The sequence below is a fragment of the Thunnus thynnus genome, chromosome 6 (genome assembly GCF_963924715.1).
Source record: "Thunnus thynnus chromosome 6, fThuThy2.1, whole genome shotgun sequence".
NCBI lineage: Eukaryota > Metazoa > Chordata > Actinopteri > Scombriformes > Scombridae > Thunnus > Thunnus thynnus.
Window position 1 is genome coordinate 34,913,500 of NC_089522.1, and position 19,464 is coordinate 34,932,963.

The 19,464-nt window shown below is 39.1% G+C and overlaps 1 protein-coding gene across 1 annotated transcript; it reads right to left on the reverse strand.

Moving 5' to 3' along the window:
• Positions 1-675: 675 nt before the first annotated feature.
• On the reverse strand, positions 676-18,193 carry LOC137185291 (uncharacterized). Its single transcript, XM_067593638.1, has 6 exons — positions 18,189-18,193; positions 17,522-17,808; positions 3,727-4,068; positions 3,082-3,408; positions 1,422-1,585; positions 676-1,136 (listed from the first exon to the last, which is right to left on the reverse strand). Exons 1-6 carry the CDS (start codon positions 18,191-18,193, stop codon positions 993-995), a joined length of 1,269 nt encoding a protein of 422 aa, XP_067449739.1. The 3' UTR covers positions 676-992.
• Between the last annotated feature and the right edge of the window lie 1,271 nt (positions 18,194-19,464).

A 19,464-nucleotide genomic window follows, 5' to 3' on the forward strand; every position in this document is an offset into this window, starting at 1 on the left:
GATTATCAGCAACCACACACAGGATGTCCTCTATGACTACTTTAACTTGATGCCATCAGGAATGTGTTTTAGGTCTCCTGCATGTAAAACAAACAGAAGGAAGTTTTTTTTTTCCAGAAGCCATCAGACTTGTGAATTCTAGAAATGACCTTCATATACGATAAAACTGTTTCACAGTAATGTTGTGTTATCAAACATAATCTCTGCCTGGATGATGTTCACAGTAATGAATGAAGCTACATTTCTATGTGTCTCTGCAGTGGGAGGGAGGAGGTCGGGGTGGATGGGGGGCTACAAGATGCAGGACTCTGACAGCAGAGACCCGGGCTCACATCCTGAGTCCTGTGTGTGTTCAGGTTTGGTTCAGGTTAGTGAAAGATGCTGCTGTGGCTTAAATGTTCATAAACATGTTGAGCTTCAAGTCACTGCAGACTTTTTTCTGTATTAAACAGAGACCAGGATCTTTCTCTGACCTGAACCAAGTGCTGCCAGAGTCTGAACACAACCACAAACACTTTCATACTGCTGGAGTTTCTACCAGCTGAGATTTTACTGCAACATCAGATATTTTGGTGGAAAAAAAAGACTAGGTACATTGTCTCTGAACATTTAACTCATACGTTCAGAATCAACATTTTTACAACTTAAATACATTAATTAACAAAATTTTTACGTTTCTAATAAAACATATTTGCTGTTACAATTGAGTTGAATATGAATGTAATTTCTAGGAGATAGAGTTGGCTCAAAGTGTAAAAGAACAATATCAAACAACATCTACATTTGTGATAACAGAATGAACATGTCAGAATAAGCAAGTAAGAAGAAACATGATCAGTTGTGTATCATCAGCATAGAGGTGAATAATAGCATGTTTATAGTTAATATTGGCTGATTTAAAAAGAAAGAAAGAAAGAAAGTGGAACAAACTGGAACTTTGCAGCACATGTTAACCTGCACAGTACAGAATCCAGATCCAAATCCAAACATCATCATGTGTTTGCTGTGAGTGTAGAGTAGGTTTGGTCCAGATCCCTGCTGTCTGGATTCAGGCTCTGGTAGATGTTGTCTTCATATGTGGAGACTGGAGGACAGTTCTCATTGCTGACAGAATGGTTCTCATAGGTGACACATAACTGAAAATAAAACAGGAATGACATCAAACCTAATATAGCAGTAACCAGGGTAACAGACCAGATATTGTGTTCTTCTTAGACAATTGTTTTCTGATATTTTAGTGATAACAACTGGACAGGCCAGAGGTCTATTAACAATAATTATGATTTTATTTAATTATAGCTTTGTTCATACTAGTGAAGTAGTTGCAGACATGAGATTTTTTATTCCTAACTGCAAAAATAAAATGTATAAATGCCAACAGTAAGAGTTAACATGAGACATACAGAGTTAAAGGAAGTCACCTCCATGTTTCTGCTGTCTGAGGTTCCTCTGGTGTTCAAACCAGAGTTCCTCCTCTTCCTCAATTTGTGGAGGAGCAGCAGAACAACAGCCAACACCACAACAATCACAGGCACACATACAGCCAGAGGCCAGAAGGCACTTGGACGAGAGACATCAGAGACGGCTGGGAAGGAAGAGAGAGAGAAACATGTGGTAGTTTGAAAGACTGGAATCTTTTGTCTTGTATTAGAAGCGTAAAGGTTCCCTGTGGAGTTTTTGACCACACGTAGCTTGTTTTTACGTGTGGATCTACGTTGTGCACACGTGGTTGATGTGATACACAATCCTGCCAGTGGTTTCACATCATCCCACTGATCTACAGGATGCAGGAACCTGCCCAGAAACACAGCAATGCACCAACCAAAAGCAGGAGAGAAGAACCACAAGCAATACAAGATTTAAAATACTTTATATAATCTGCTTTGCAAATATTTTATGATTGAGGAAACATATTCAACACTTATGTTGGACCTAAAGGATACACTCAGCATGTTTTGGTGAGTAACACTGAATATAAATATAACCTTGTTTACAAGAAAACTACACAGGAAACCTTCATCAAAAATGAGATCTTCCTGTTGAAAAAACATCTCAGACTTTGGTCTGAATGTTTCTTGACTTGTCATGTGCTGACATCACATGTTAATAATTATCTTACATCATTAGAAACGTAGGATGTGTTTAAACATTAGACGTGAAGATAATAAGGAAATTTATTGTAAAATTGAAATTGAAATGTTTTCTTCCAGGTGCTGAACTGTCTTATGAGCTGAAACACATGTTGGACCATCTCGTTATTCTTATTAGACAACGTTGTTATGCTGAATTTGACTGTTTTAAGAGGACGTTTTGTTGCAGAGAGACAGTGATGGACAGATGGACAGACATGAACTGTCCTGTACCTGTAAACTGCTCTGTGGTTTCAGGGAAAGATGATGAAGGTGTGAAACTGCCTGAACTGGAGATTAAACTCTGTGTTGTTGTTGGTGTGGAGGCTGATGGGACTGATGTTGGAAAAGGTCGGAGAGTCCGGTTTGGTTTTGAAGTGGTTGGAGCCGTGAACAATGAAAACACATTGAAACAATCAGATACTGAATCAATAATGCAGAGAAATGAGATGCTGCTCTAGACAGAAAGATCATATTGACAGCATCCATCACATACACAAGAAATACGCAACATTAAATATGTTAATGAAGTAAATGATTAAGGTTTGTTCTATTAATCACAAAAAAGTATTGTTATTTGGACAACTAGTATGACTCTGCCAACCTCAGCACTCCTCTTGCTGTCACAAATCAACTTCTGACTGTAACCCGAAAAATAAGATATTTGTTTCTGACATGTCATCTCCATCCACTCTTTAATTTTTTTATTAAAGATTCTTTTATGCCTTTATTATAGGGACTTTGTAGATATGACAGGAAATGAAGGGGGCAAGATGGGGGGGTGACATGCAACAAAGGTCCGCTGCTGGATTCAAACCGCGGACACTGTGGTTATGTGACATGCGTCTCAACCAGAAGGCTACAGGAGTGCACCAAGTTCTCATCATTTTAAACATTTAACAACTGATATGCACTGAACAGAATTTGGACAAAAATTAAATATAAAACTCACCGTCTACAACAAAGATCGGGAACGTGTTGGATGAATCTGGAGACAAAGCTCTGCCGTAACCACACCTGTACCATCCTGTGTCTGACTTCTTCAGCTGTGTGATGGTCACATACAGTCCAAATACAGATCCTTTTCTATATTCAACGCTGTATCTGCCATTCTGACCTCTGTTCTCTTCTGTTTCAACCAGGATGTCTTCTTCTTTTTTACATTTATCCTTACAGAAGAACTTCCTGCTTCCATTGACAGTATCGAGGCATCCTCTTGTCATATTTCCTCCCTCAGTTTCTGTACGGATGAAACGAGTGTTGTCACCCAACGTTGCTGCTGAAAAGATGAACAATCAGCAATTACTGTCTGTACTTCCTGTAAGATGCTGCAGTCTGATCACAATATTTCCTGCTTCACATTTACACAGATCCACAGAGTCACACTGGGAGCTGCCCAGTTCAACCACAGTCTGACTGCTGGAGTAATGATTTCATCCAACATTGATACACTGAGTCAATATATCATAAACGTCTCACATTCTTCAACAATTTAATTAGATTCTGTCTGACTTCATTTATTCTTAAGCTTCAAAATCATTAAATGGGATGAACATAGTAAATATATCAGGTTTTATGACTTTCAGTAGAAACTCACCATCTGTAATTGTGATGACAAAGTCCCAGTAAGCATCTGGGACCGAAGATCCACTCAAACCACATCTGTACTGTCCTGAGTCTGACTTGGTCAGCTGTGTGATGGTCACAATCACAATTCTTCTTCCAGAAGATCCGTCTTTATATTTGATGCTGTATCTGCCACTCTGAGCTGTGACATCATCTGTTTTAATGAGAATGTCGTCTTCTTTACATTCTCCTTTACAGAAGAACTTGGTGCTTCCAGGCGAAGTAAAATAGCAATGTATTGAACCATTTCTTCCTTCAGCTCCAGCAAAAAGGTTTATTGCATTGACGAGTCCAGTGTTTCCATCCTGCAGTGCTGTTGGAAAGATGAACAGTGAATACTGATGATCAATACTTTGTGTATTGTAGACTTACTGTAAACAGACTGCAGATTAATGAGGGCTAATCCATCAGTTCACAGAGAAGTAGAGATGATACAGAGGCAGCCATTAGCAAAGTTTTCACTGACTGTACAGCAGTTGCTGTTGTTCTACTTGTAGCTGCAGTTGTAGTCACAGTGTCTCTGTGTAACGTCTGTTTTTCAATGTTTTTGTTTCATACTTTCTAATATCAAACACATTAATGAGCAACAAATATTCATGGATGGATGGTTCATATGTTTTGTTAAATTACATTACATTTAGTTTAGTTAAATTACAAGATTACATTATAGAGATGTTGCAGCAGCAGCTAGTAACAGAATATTTTAGAGAACGACAGGAAAACTAATTAACATGACAGCAACATGAAATCTTGTGTGATACAAATCTGAGATTTGTTAAAATAAACACAACGAATGTCCAGAAGCAGTTTGTGCTGCAGCTTTACAGACGCAGTCAGGTAATCAGTCCTCACCTGATAAGAAGCAGAAGAACAGAACATGGTGGATATTCATTCTGAGTTTGATCCTGATGCAGAAAATCATCAAACTGTCAGAGAACTGCCTCTATATGTCTGTCTGATCAATCAGGAAGCTGAAGATGCTTTAAGTTAACACTCATTCCTTTTTCTATCTCTCTCTTAAAACCTTTTCTTTCTTTTGGCGATCTGGAGACAGTTCTACATGCTTTTATAACATCATGTCTCGATTACTGCAACTCCTTTAAATTGGGAGTGAGTCAGTCCTTCCTGTCTCGTCTGAAAGTGGTTCAAAATGCAGCAGCGACAATCCTGACTGGAACAAAAGAAGAGAGATCACCCTGTACTGACCTCCCTCCACTGGTTACCAGTGAAATATGGGTCTAACAGTTAACTTCATGGAAATTGTAAGTTATATCAACTTCATTGGAAGTTGGTCCCACCTTCCCTCTCTTTGTCTCTTCTGTCTCCGTCCCTCTCTCTCTCTTGCTCATGTAAAATTTGATTTGCCTTTTTTCTGTGTTTACAACATAGTGATGATGATGATTGTTAAAGGTACATTAATGAATGAATCATTTTATTATCGATCCATTATATGACCTATATGACCTCTATGGAATTATTCAGACACATTAAACACCAACAAACCAAACATTCCAGTATGTAAACACACCAGCATCTCACAGCACAATATATTGACCTCATACAAATACAAAATACAAAAATCTTTACATAATGTATAATATCCCTGGAGATATCCAACAATGAAGATTAAATAAATACATACACACAGCCTCACAGTTATGAACACAAGTGTAATATTAATTTATGTAGATCAGTGGTTTCCTGATGAAGCTGCTGTGAATCTGACTGAAGATAAGGATAATCACTTTACCCCATTTAACATTTATGATCACCATATAAACATTGAATATATAGTTATAAGGTATAAGAGTATTTTATTAATGCCCAGTACTTATTATAACTTCTCCCATGAAGATATATTTTATATTATTACAACTGAGTTTTACTATATTGTCATTCATTATCTGTTTATACAGCAGCAAAAACTTCTGGGTCCCAACAGGAGTTATAACCATTTATTAAATATCTATAAACTGCTTATAAATGATAAATATGGGGACGTAAAATCCAGTGTTACCAATATATTTTCAAATCATAAATCAAACAAACTGAAGGAAGCAACATGAAATTGTTCCGTGAAGCCTTTGTTCAGAAAAGGAAGAAGATGTCACAGAGAGATTTCCTGGCTCTTACCGAGACTTGGCAAGAAAAAACAATGTGTTCCTTTCCTCTCTAAAATGCATCAGACAGCCTCGACTGGAACAAAAAAGAGAGCTGACCCTGTAATGATCTCCGTCCACTGGTTACCCCTGAAATATGGGTCTAACTTCATTTAAAGTTGGTGTATTTTCATCACTCAATCGACTTAATTGGAAATTGTAAGTTACACCAACTTCATTGGAAGTTGGTCTCACCTTCCCTGTCTCTGTTTCCCTTCCCCTCCTCTCATTTCTCATGTATGTATATATATGTATATAAATGTTGGGACTTAGAAGAAGCAGTTTTTGTTATTAGCAATGATTAAGAATGATCAAAAACAATTATTAATGATTAAAAATCAATAAAGTTATTAATATAAATTAATAACAACGGGACACCACCCTGAGATCAGGGACCAACAACCAAAAGTGAAAGCAGTTAAAAGAGGGTGTTCACTTTAAAAATGTCAATATCTAAGAGACACTAACATTTACAGTGCTGCTTGAAAGTTTGTGAACCCTTTAGAATTTTCTCTATGTCTGCATAAATATGACCTTAAATCCTAAAACTAGATAAAGGGAACCCAATTAAACAGATGAGACAAAAAAATGTTTTCATTTATTTATTGAGGAAAATTATCCAATCTTACAAATTTGTGTGCAAAAGTATATGAACCTTTGCTTTGATTTTGAATCAAATTAAATTTATTTGAATTTTGAATTTGAATTTATTAATAAGATAGCCCCTTGAGATGTAGCATCTCATTTTCAAGGGGCTCCTAAAAAACAAAAAATACAAAATATAACACATACTTACAAAGACATCGTTACATAACAAACATAGACTACAAATACACAGATACAGACAGCTCTCTCACCATCTCCCACCCACACCCCCCACCCTCAGCAGTTGTGAGAGATCACACCAAGATCACACTAAGAGCAGGCGTGTAATAGTCCGGGAGGACAAGGGCCTCGGGGGGTAATGTCTAGGAACTAAAGGCCTCTCTTGCAGTGGCTACAGTCAATGTTCATGGGTCCACCATATCTGAATATGGTATCCTATAATATCTGGACTAAAAACACCCATCCTGTCAATCTGTTCAACTATTGTGTTAATTTAGATGTTAACTTACACTTTGGTGTGAGTTTAAGAAGTGAGCACTTGTGATTTGTATGTAAATATTGGCCATAATGTTGACTAGCTTGCTGTGTATGAGTAGAGCACCTATTGAGTGGAAATAGTGCAGGGTGAAGAATTAGGTTTTCAGTTATTGTCTGCTATCCGTCTTGTTATGTCATTTCATTTATTTTCACACTAAATCATGTGTTAAGAGTGCTGTATTTAATTTAGACATGCATTAATTTGTAAATTTCAGAGTTAGATTATTGTTTTGCATTATTTATTTTGAACATACTAGAACATATTTCCTAAAAAAAGTTTACTTTCACTGCTTTGCAAGGTTATGGAGCCAGCAGCCAGTGTAGTGGACCAGCAACAGAGATGAAACCTCCAAACTGTCAGGAGGCAAATGTAACAGGGTGGACCTGTATCGGCCTGATTTTGAATGCAGTGATTGACACTTTTATTGTTTAGCACCTATTGTGTGTCCTGTGGGTGTGGTCTTCACGTGTGGTGGGGTGAATTGCATGGTGATGGGCTGATGGTATACAGGTGTGCTTGGGTGTGACCTCCAATCTGCAATTACTTAACCAGCCACACACACTAGAGTCAGTCACTTTGTTTGTCTTCTTTTGTGTGTAGATACAGAGTTTAATGGTTGGATTTGATGTAGTTTTGAAGTGCTTCCCTGTGCTTCGCCACACGCAGGAAGAGGTTGAGCACACCCAGCCACAGGCGTCCTATTCCCTCTTGTCTAACTGACTTAGCTCCCCCGGCTTTGGTCTCATTTTACCTCTATTTATTTATTAGCAGCTATTTAATAAAATATTGGGATTTTTTTTTTTTAACTACACGGTCTGTTGTTTTTTTGCCCATTTTATACACTGGTTGGTCAAATCTGAACTGGGTGTTTTACAGAAACTGACCACAAATAACAAAAGTAACAACACCAAATCTCCGCAGGGAAGCAAGTGAAACAACACGCAGGAGCCCCAGTTTGAACTAATATCACAGAGAGCGATATGAGTCGAGAAAAGAAGCTCCGTGTGTCACCAACTTCCTGTGCTGGAGTTCCCCACCAGAGAGGCTTCCTTCCCCAGCATGCACCGTGCAGGCTGACCCGCAGTGATGACACTTCATGTCTGTGACATATTCTAGAGATAAAGACATTGAAACTATAGTGAGACGCACGTGAAACATATGGCTCATATGGGCTGTGTGGCTGCTCTAATCTGTTAACATGGGCGCCAAAATGAAAAGCAAGTTCCGTGATTCACATGTGCTGCTCACGCAGGCCATGTCCCAGGCATTAGACACGGAGCTCCACAAGGTTCTGTACTAGGACCAATACTATTCAGCTTATATTTGCTACTTTTAGGTAATATTATTAAGAAACACTCCATACATTTTCATTGTTTTGCAGATGATACCCAATTATATTTATCAATGAAGTAAGATTAATCCAACCAGTTAACTAGACTCCAAGCATGCTTTGAGGACATTAAGACCTGGATGACCTGCAATTTTCTGCTACTAAACTCAGACAAAAGTGAAGTTATTGTGCTTGGCCCTAAACACCTTAGAAACACATCATCTAATGATATAGCTACTCTAGATGGCATTACCCTGGCCTCCAGCACCACTGTAAGGAATCTGGGAGTTATCTTTGATCAGGATATGTCCTTCAACTCCCACATAAAACAAATTTCAAGGACTGCCTTTTTTCACTTATGCAATATTGCAAAATTCAGGCAAATCTTCTTCTAGGCTGGACTGTTGCAATTCCTTATTATCAGGCTGCCCTAACAAGTCTCTAAAGACTCTCCAGCTGGTCCAGAATGTAGCTGCAAGTGTACTGACAAAAACTAGTGTAGCAGAATGGAAATGTATTCCTGTCTGGTCTAAGCAGGACTGTAGTGTTTTGCTTTCTTGATTACTTCGGTGATCACTAGCCAATCATCGTCTGTGGGCACTCTATAAAGGCAGGTAGCTGTTTTCTGAGCACTCCCCTGATGCTGACTGCACGCCCCGTCTTCTGTTCACCTGACTTCTGCAATAGCTACAGGTATGGGAATAGTTTCTGTGTTTGGTCCTTAGAGTATCCTCTCATGCTCTTGCTTATATTAGACTTTTATGATTTTGTAGATCCCTCCGTGGTGATTCACCTCCCTTGGAAGTGACCCTCTCACGGATCACTGTTGGTAGGTCCACTTCTCCCTTGCTCTGCAATTTTATTATGCTGCGTGTAGTAAATGAATGAATGAATGAATAGTTTATTTTGGTCATATATAAAAAGGAACAAAAACAACAATATATGTGTGGATATGCAACTGACAAAAACATCATCATCCATGTTTATACCAATCCATTTCACATAATAAAAAAATCACACAATCAATTACCGAAAAAGGAATAGGCTGAAGCCCAAGGCTTATTTTTTCCTATCCTATATAATCCATAAGATTACCCAGAATATCAGCAGTATGAAAGAAAGAAAAAACATAAATTTATACCCCGTAGTTACCCTGTAACTAAATGTAACAAGGGGGGAACTAACAGTGCTTTAGATTACAGCCTGCATACCCTGTACTTACCAACATAACTTACTCTGTAACTACAGAGGACAATGTGAGAACAGTTTGTTTCAGTTTTACTTTCCTCAAAATATGGAGGATTAAAATAAATTAACTTCACAGTTTGCAGGCAGAAGGGGAGGGGAGAAAAGAGGTAAAACAGTAAGAAAAGCAAAGATATAAGTAGAAATAAAGAAGTAAGGAAGGAAGGCAAATGAAGGAGGAAAAAAGGAGGGATGAAAGGTTTTGGGATAGGGGAGTTAAAGAAGGAAAGTCTAAAGGGACAGAGGAGGAGGAGAAGGAAGAAAGAAAGTGAAGGAGGGAGAAGACAAGGAAGGCAAAAAAGAGGGGTGAGAGAAGGACAGAAAAGAGAGAGTAGAAGAGATAGTGATAGAAAAGAGACAAACATTTTAAGAGACTTAAGAGAATCAATGGATGGAGGGAGGAACAGGGATACAGAGAGAGGAAGAGTGATGGAGGAACAATGAAAAGGTCAAATAAAATAGAGGAACACCACCCAAATAGAGAGGGGGGGACGGGGTTGCTAAGAGACAAAAAGAGGGGAAAGAGAGGGTGAAATGATGATGTACAAGAGGGAGGACAAAAGAAAATGAGGAGAGAATGATAAAGGAGAGGAGAAAAAAACAGAGGAGGGAACAAGATGAGAGGAGAGGAAACAAGGAAGAGAGAAAGGAGAGGAGGAGGAGAAAGGGAGTCCCACCCTGAATGACAGAGGAGGGGATTTCTGCTGAAGCTAAATGACAAACAGAAACAGAGTCAGAACTAAAGCCAGTCAGTTTTTCTCCACACTGACCTCCAATAACTGAAACAGTGAAACTTTCCTGTCACATCTCTGACAATTAAAACTCCATTAAACAGATTACATGCTATGTGAAAGAGTTAGTAGAACTTAAAAACTCATCCTTCATGTGGACGGATTTGGAAAACATCGTGCTGTTGTGGCTCTAAACTTAAACTCCCTGACTGTTCAGTTAGCTTTGTTGCATCTGTCAGACAGGTCAAGTTATAACTTAATCATTTTTTTTAGAACATGGAGCCCAGTGAGCTCATAATTACAGCAGAACTCCCCACCTGAATCTGAGCATACGTCTAATGAAACTGATTAACTGGAACACCTGTGTAGGTATGGAAGGCCTTTAACAATTTTACCAACTGCTACCTTTTATCTGCTACCAACCAGCTGTGAAGCAAAGGTTTGGTTCAGGAACTTGCTCCCAAAGTGGGGGTAGTTCAGTGAAAAGCCACAACATCACACCTTAAGTTAGGCTAACTGTTGTCAAGTTCTGTAGTGGAAAAAGCCTGAAAACCACCACAGCTGAAGTCCAACTGAAATCACATGTAATCATCCCTCTTTGCAGTCAAAAGTAATGTTTTTGAATATTGGTAAGAGTTTTATATTAATAGGTTTTAGCTCGAGGGGCATGTCAGTATCTGTGTTTGATTGACAGCATATGGCAGGTGAGTACCAGTGTTTTTATTTTTTATTTTTATGTTTTATTTACTTGAAATGGAGTATCTTAGGCTAGAGTATTTTTACTTTTACTTAATTAAAGGATCTGAATACTTCATCCACCACTGAACTCCAGCTACATAAGAGGATGATGGGATGGTATTTATTTGAAAAATTGCAAAACTAGGAGGCACCATCATGAAACCAAAGAATTTAAAATATAAATCAATCAATATAAATCCCTTTTGGTTTCAGATTTTTTTTTCTCCTCAAATATATTGATTGTTACAGCTTTAAATGAACTGTAATATATTCATGTTGTTGTCTGAGCAAACATTTAGACATTAGTCAGGCTCAACCCTGAATGACCCTCTGATTTGTTTAAAAACAGAATAAATCTGTTTGGTTGGTTAATTAGTCTGTAATTTAGACCAGTGGGTCTGAGACTATGAGCCAGAGACGCTATTTCTGCTTTTTACCATTTTATCTTCATTTTTTCATCAATGTGAGTGAAACAAATAATCTTTTATCATTAAGGTGTTTGTTTCATGTCTCCTGAGCATCCTTGAAACACAATCATGGGTCCAGATATTGTCATACAATATCGTTTAGCTTTGAATGATACAACATGGAGACTGAAATTTACTTATTCTTCACATGAAACATGGGGTAGACATCATAAAAAGGGGAAATATTTTTGTGTGATGGACATATATTTTTTTCCCCTTACAGTTTACATGTCTCATGATCCCCAAAATCATCGCTGGAGGTCCCTGCAGGATCCTGAGCCCCAGCTTGAAAAAAAACACAGATTTGTCTGATGATGATTAAACACTTTGGTGCTGCTTAGAGCTCCTATACTGCCTCCTTCTGGCAGCTCCAAAGAATTACACAACTAGAGCTTTAACTCTGAATAAATCCGGAATCTCACTGTTTATTGAATTAAAGGCTCTGAAATTTAAAGGTTTTGTTGACTTTAAAAGGGTTCAAATTATGTAAGGAGGCAAAAAATCAGTTATTCCCCCTTAAAAGTTGTTTAAAATGAGAGAAAGTCGATGTGTTTTGAGAGAAATTTGCATGTTCAAAAAGCACTGAGTGAGTGCTGATATAAAAAGTCATTGTATTTCAGTGAAATACAATTCAAAAAGATATTCTCTCATTTGGTGTTGTGATGATGGTGGTGGAGGGCGCTGTCTAACACATCAGTCCTAAATCTCTCATAGCAGCCAAGGCCTGCTTGTTGCATTAACTGACAAAGTTTTGGTGATTCAACACTCAGGTTTTACTGATGCACATAAACATTTGAGTGATCTTGCCTGTCAGCTGACAGCAAATGTGAACTCTGAATGGAACAAGTGCTTTGAAGTCACTGGAGTAAAAGTACAAGTAAATGTCTAGAAGGGGTCACTGTTGGTGGTAAATGCCCTAGAAATGATGATGTGTGCATGAAACACATCCTGCATAATACCAGTAGTGAGACAGCAGGTGATGCTCTAGTGAAGTCACACAGTGATACTTACAAGCCTTTGTGCAGTAAAATACGTAGGGATAAACAAAGTATGTGATGAGAGTTAGTGGTGAGAGTTAGTGAGAGTTAGTGGTTAATGCCCTTGAGGTCATGATGTGTCCATGAAAGTAATCTTGTGTAGCCCTAGTACCCAGCCACAAGGTGGTGCTACAGTGAAAACAAATATTGCTACTGATAAGCCACTGTACAGTCAAGTATTGAGAAGTAAATGCAAGATATGTGATGCCACAAATATACTAAGAAATGAGTGTTTGGACAGAGATCCAGTTAAGAGTACTCATCACATAGATGATTCATATTCCAAAAAGAAGTGTTTTGGCATAATGAAAATATCAGACAAATTTGCATCTTCAAACAACTCATCTGTTTTGATCAATGAAAGAGAGAATGTAAGAGTGTCCAATTTGAATGCAGATGAATTTACTCTGATAAGTGGATCTGAGGCTTCAAACTTCAAACTCACACAGATAAAAAGGGAGCACTGGCATATTTGAAAGAATGCAACAAATGGTATAAACATGCAAATCAAGCAAATGTGAGGAAGAAGCTGACGATGATGATGATGATGATGATGATGATACATCAAAACGTGTGTAAAGACAAAATCCAAAGTGCTAACATACAATTAGAAGATGAATCCACTGATGAATCATTACATGAAAGACAGCAACATGACATGTTCATGGTCACATTTGCAACCAGTTGATATTGCACAAGAACTTTTGGATCTGCACTTTGATGACATTTTATCTGTCGCACCAGCAGAAGGCAACAATCCTGTGAGATTATTAACTGAAACCAAAAAAGCAAAATGTTTCCCACCTCTGAAATGTTAACAAACAAAGATTCACTTGGAAGCATTTTAAACTTTGATGAAGGATATGAATTTCTGAAACCTATACGAGGTACACCTGCTTGTTGGCAATCTGTACAAAAGGATTTATTTGTTATGGTGAGACAACTGGGTATTCCAACATAGTTTTGCTCATTCTCGTCTGCTGATTTGTGATGGACAGAACTTCAAAAAAGTATAATGAAACAAGAAGCCCAAAAATGCATTGATGACCTGGACTTGTCTGACACATTGGACATGTTAAAAAGGAATCCTGTGACAGCTGCAAGAATGTTTGATGGTTCCACTGTTTCCTATCATGTCGCCAGCTCAGCCAATTGGTAAAATAGTTGATTACTTCTATCGTATTGAATTTCAATAGCATGGAAGTCCACAAGACCATTGTTTGTTGTGGGTTGAGAATGTGCTTCAAATTGACCAAGATGGTGAAATATGTAGCATTCATGGATCAATGTGTGACATGTGAAATGCCACCAGAGACAGATCAGTAAATGTATGAAACTGTGTTCATTGTAAAACAACACAGCAAAAGGCACTCAAAATATGCAAAAAGAAGGGAACAACTTGTAGATTCAAATTTCCACGCCCACAAAGCAACAAGACATTTATCACAAGAAGTAATCCTGATGACAAACAAGATAAGAAATGCAATAATGACCAGTGTGATAAAAGTAAGGATTGTGAAACTTGTATCGAAGAAAAACAAGAAAAGCAAAGAGAGCATGCAGCAGCTATTATGAAACAAGTGAAAGAACTGTTCAAGTTCACTGTTTACTCTTTGCTTCTATTGGTATATTTCAAGAAATATTTGAAGCAGTGTACAAAAAGCTGACAAAGAAAACCAGCATTCTTTTGAAAAGAAGTTTATGATATCTGGATGAATCAATACAACTGTGACCTGTTACGATACTGGAATCCTAATATGGACATTCTATATGTTGTTGATGCATATAGATGTATAATTTACATAATATCCTATATTTCAAAAGCTGAGCCCACATACCTTGTAGTTACCCTGTCACTACATGTAAGAAGGGGTGAACAACCTACATAACTTACTCTGTAACTACAGAGGACAAAATTGGAATCCCAATATGGACATTCTATATGTTGTTGATACATATACCTGTATAATTTACACAATATCCTATATTTCAAAAGCTGAGCCCACATACCCTGTACTTACCCTGTAACTACACGTAACAAGGGTTGAATAACCAACATAACTTATTCTGTAACTACAGAGGACAAAATTGGGATCCCAATATGGACATTCTATATGTTGTTGATACATATAGTTGTATAGTTTACATAATATGCTATATTACAAAAGCTGAGCCCGCATACCCTGTACTTACCCTGTAACTACACGTAACAAGGGTTGAATAACCAACATAACTTATTCTGTAACTACAGAGGACAAAATTGGGATCCCAATATGGACATTCTATATGTTGTTGATACATATAGTTGTATAGTTTACATAATATGCTATATTACAAAAGCTGAGCCCGCATACCCTGTAGTTACCCTGTAACTAAATGTAACAAGGGTAGAACTAACAGTGCTTTAGGTTACAGCCCACATACACTGTACTTACCCTGTAACTACGCGTAACAAGGGGTGAATAACCAACATAACTTACTCTGTAACTACAGAGGACAATGTGAAAACAGGCCTCCCTCCACTGGATACCAGTGAAATACAGGACTGATTTTAAGCTCTGAATGGTTTGGCACCAGCCTGTCTTCAGTCCATATTCTACATTAAGACCCCTCAGATCCTCTGATCAGTTATTCCTCTCTGTTCCACGTTCCCGGTCAAAATCCAAAAGTGACAAAGCTTTTTCCATCGCTGTTCCCAGACCGTGGAACAGTTTGCCCCTCACCATCAGATCCTCCCCATCTATCACCACTTTTAAATCCCAGCTACAGACCCTCCTTTATAGAATCACTTTTGAGTCCCCCTAATTTCTTTTATAGCATATTAAAATTGTTAATTTTATTTATTACAATTTACTTTACTTACTTTACTTTATTTATCTGTGTGACGGGGCACCCGTGAACGCTCAGTCATGCCCTAACCGGCATGCGTTTCTCTCTCTCTTGGCCGGAGAGAGCGCGCCGGTGCCGGGAGCGCACAGCGCGCAGCACTCCCACTGTTCCTGCGGAGCCATGCTCCAGTTAAAACTGTTCCTTGTAGGCCCGCACTTGTGTCCCGCGGTCCTGCACTTTCACAAACTTTTCCCCACTGTCCGAACTCTTTTCTTCACGCTAGGCGTTCGAGGGTGCACACTTGGCGCTGACGCGACACACACACACATATACACTTACCTGCTGCTGCTGCCTCTGGTTGCCTCCGGGCATGGGCCAAAATGAGGCACTTCCTGGACACATCATAAATAGCGCTTGGTGGCACCCTTAAGAGGGTCATGTGACCGTGGACCATACCATTAATATTGAATGGACTGATATTTTATGATTTATTTTGGTTTGGGGGTATTTGGCCATAGCTATATGGAGGGTGATTAGTGCCATTTTTCCTTTATGCAAAGTATATCATTGATTTTTGAATTTATGTTTGTTGTGATGTCAAATTTGAACATAGGACACTATAATTTGTTAATTGGTTTGCCCGGGGGAGGGGCTAAGAATATATAAGGGGAGCTCTGCTCATTTAGGGTTGTTGGGTTTTTGGTCGTGGCCGAGTAACAATGTGGGTAACGAGCTGCCAGTGTGAAACCTGTCCTGTAAATACTTTTTTTTGTTATTGGGTTTTTTCCACTCCTGCACTGTAAATATTTTTGCCACTCTTGTTTGGGGAACTTGGTGTGAATAAAAAATCACCACGCTGTAGTTTCTCGTCGTCTGTGCCATCATTGAAAGCGAACCCGTGACAATCTGGCTTTGTTTTGATTCTTCAACTGTGTTTTTACATTTTTCTGTGTCTTTGGTCAACTGTTGTTTTTGAATGTGCTCTATAAATTAATTTGACTTGACTGTTTCTCTGTGTGTTTACAACATGATGATGATGTTGGGACGGGCAGTAGTGTGTTTGGTTATTAGCAATAATTCATAATTATCATAGATAATTATGAATTATGAAAATAAGATATTGTTAACCTTAATCAATAATTCAGGCACCAACTGTTGGATCTGTGAGGAACACAGTTGATTATTTGCAATAATTATCAATTATCGAGGATAATTAACTAATTATGACAATAGAATTATTAATATGAATTAACTAATACGGGGCACCACCCAGAAACCGGGACCAATAACCAAACAAGGTAGTCTCATAAATGGGAGTTCACCTAGAATGTTAATATCTGAGAGATATCAACATTCGAGGGTGAACAAAGAAGGGTTGAATTCGAGCTCTGACTCCTTCAATCAGCCACTTTTCACAATATTACACACAATAATGACAGAAGGACTTCTGTCATTATTTATGTTTATTAAACTTAGCAAAATTAACAAAGTTAACAAATGCTTCATTCAATAAACAACTATTCTAAAATCTAATCCTACCAAACAAAACACAAACAGCTATGTACAGGGTTGGACACATGCAGGGGAACGCATGTGTGTGTGCGTGCGTGTGTGTGTGTGTGTGTGAGCGTGCGTGTGTGTGACAAGATGGCGACCGGACCTGACGTGATGACGTCGTCGGTCTGCGACGCGGACGTGACTATGGCAGAAAGAAGTCACGTCGCGCAAGAACTGGATGGCAGAAATATGGAGGTGTCTTGGTTAGACAGAAGCAAGACGGCGCCGCCTGGTGGACGGCGTCTTGCACTCACCCACTTCTGTGAAAAACACACGTGTCTGATGGCGGATAAGGAAAAACAAAGCGAAGCTTTGTCCGACGTTATCTGACCATCAGATGTGCAAAAGATGTCGGTGCGTGTATGTGTGTGTGTGCGAGCGTGTATGTGTTAGTCAGAAGAGAGAGGGAAGAAGGAGAGAAAGCGATCGTGAGAGGAAGAGAAGCGGTTCCTTTGTCCACAGACAGTGCGCGTACGAAGAACACACAACTAACACTGCCTCTTACGCCCCCCAGACGTATGCCTCTTACTTGGTCGCTTCAGAAAGCGAGCAGGGTTTGTGTGTAGTCCGTCGTTATGTCCGGCTTTGTCCTGGGCTCGGATGCAGACGGTGGCTGTTCTTGCACGGTCGGCGAAAAGCACGGCAGCTGGCTCTCGGCAGCGTGGCGGAGAGAACAGCAGAGTCGACTCGGTGAAGAAGCGTTTCTTCTGTCTCGAGGGAATTCGAGGACGCTGGTTGCAGCAGCGGTCTGTCTCGGATACAGGAATGTGTTCGGGTGAACACGGGCGAAGTCTCGTCTCGTCCAGCGAGGGGAGTCTTCGATGAGGGGAAAACACGTGTGTGGGGTACCCCCTTTAGTCAGCTGACTCAGAGGAACAGAAGTTACCCCTAGCTCAGTGACACGGGAAAGGCGTGTGCTTCAGGGCACATTCAGTTTTTAAAGGGGCGGTGATGTCACGGCTGCGTCATCAGGACGCTTCGCTGTGCAGGAGCGTCTCCGCCAATGAGGCTGTATGTTGACTGTTCCCTGCTGAGGTGTGAAAATCACAAAGCATCCTTGGAAATGGAGTTTGCAATGGACTCCCATTGTCTGTAAGCAGCATTTTTGGTGCTATTCTTTTGTCTCGGGGGAAACAAAGGAACAAGCACCTCGTGGTCAGGCCTCACAGGTTACATGTAGGCCTTCTCTGTGTGACCTCATGGTTTGAGGCCCAACACCTGTGTGTTTGTTACACTAAGAACAGAGGACAAGTGGCTTTCTGAAGCAGTGAATCATATGAAGCAATTGTGTTGAAAATGGTTCAGTTTCCAAGCATTTGATACAGTTTAAATGGCGACATCTGCTGGGCGACTTTGACGTTGCTTTTATATGTAAGGATTCAGGGTGAGACGTCATAACAGGCAAAATATAAGTGAACTCACTGCTGTCATCTGTTTGATGTTTTCTGTCATATTTTATTCAAAAAAGGTTATTTACCAAAAACTGTCTCAGTGTGTGGATGTATAAATATATATGGAGATAATTAGTCATTTATTAATAATGTTTATATTAACCCCTTATTACTTTTATAAACTCTGATGAATTAGGTACAGTAAGCTCTGTAACAGATTTATATTATAAGAGGCTTTAAACAGTGACATGAAATAAAGGAATAAAACTGTCTGCATTACTTCGCTGCAATCAGGAAAATGATTGTTCTACTGAAAAAATAAAATTAAGAAACGTGGGGGATTTTCATTTGTATGGGCAGGGGTTTAAATATTTTCATTCAAAAACAGTAATTTCCACAGAACTGGGCTTCAGTCTGCTCCTCTTCTTGCTCACTACCTCTCCAGCTTTGGAGACGACCTGTTCACATGACACCGATGTTGCTGGCATGTAAAGGTTCCTTAAACATTATTGGAGATTGACAAGCACCCGCTCTGCCATCAACCCCTATGATTCAACCAACACACTCGCAGTCTCACACATGTGCACAACACACTCCGGATACGTGTGTGACGTAACAAAGCTTTGTTGTGATGGTGTTAAGTCTCACCCTTGGTCGGCCTTATGAACAACAATCCACCATTTACCCAAAGTAAAACTCTAACACCTTTTAAAACAATCAAACCATGGGATTTATTAAGAAAAACAACAAAACTGCAAATGAGTAGTTTTAAGAATGATTAATAATTTGAAGGCACAAATTATGAATCATACAAAGACTTCTCAAAATCCTGCCCCCTGACAGCTCCTGGCCTTTGTAGTTCCCTCCAGTGTGTCAGTCTGTGTAAGTTGTGGATGCTCACAGGTAGAGTGGCAACTAACAATTATTTTCATTATCAATTAATCTGCTGATTATTTTCTCAATCAATCGATTAGTGTTTCGCCCAGTCACGTGTACAGCTCCACTGAAATGTCGTCTAGAAAGTTAATCTCGGTTTTGTGAGGCTAACAGGTCACTGAACACATCATCATATAGAGCATAA

Coding starts and splice junctions, on each gene's coding strand:
- LOC137185291 (XM_067593638.1), bottom strand. Junction 4,069..17,521: donor TCGCTTTCTGAAGCGACCAA/GTAAGAGGCATA, acceptor TCTTTCCAACAG/CACTGCAGGATGGAAACACT. Junction 1,586..3,081: donor CCCGATCTTTGTTGTAGACG/GTGAGTTTTATA, acceptor CTTCCTTCCCAG/CCGTCTCTGATGTCTCTCGT.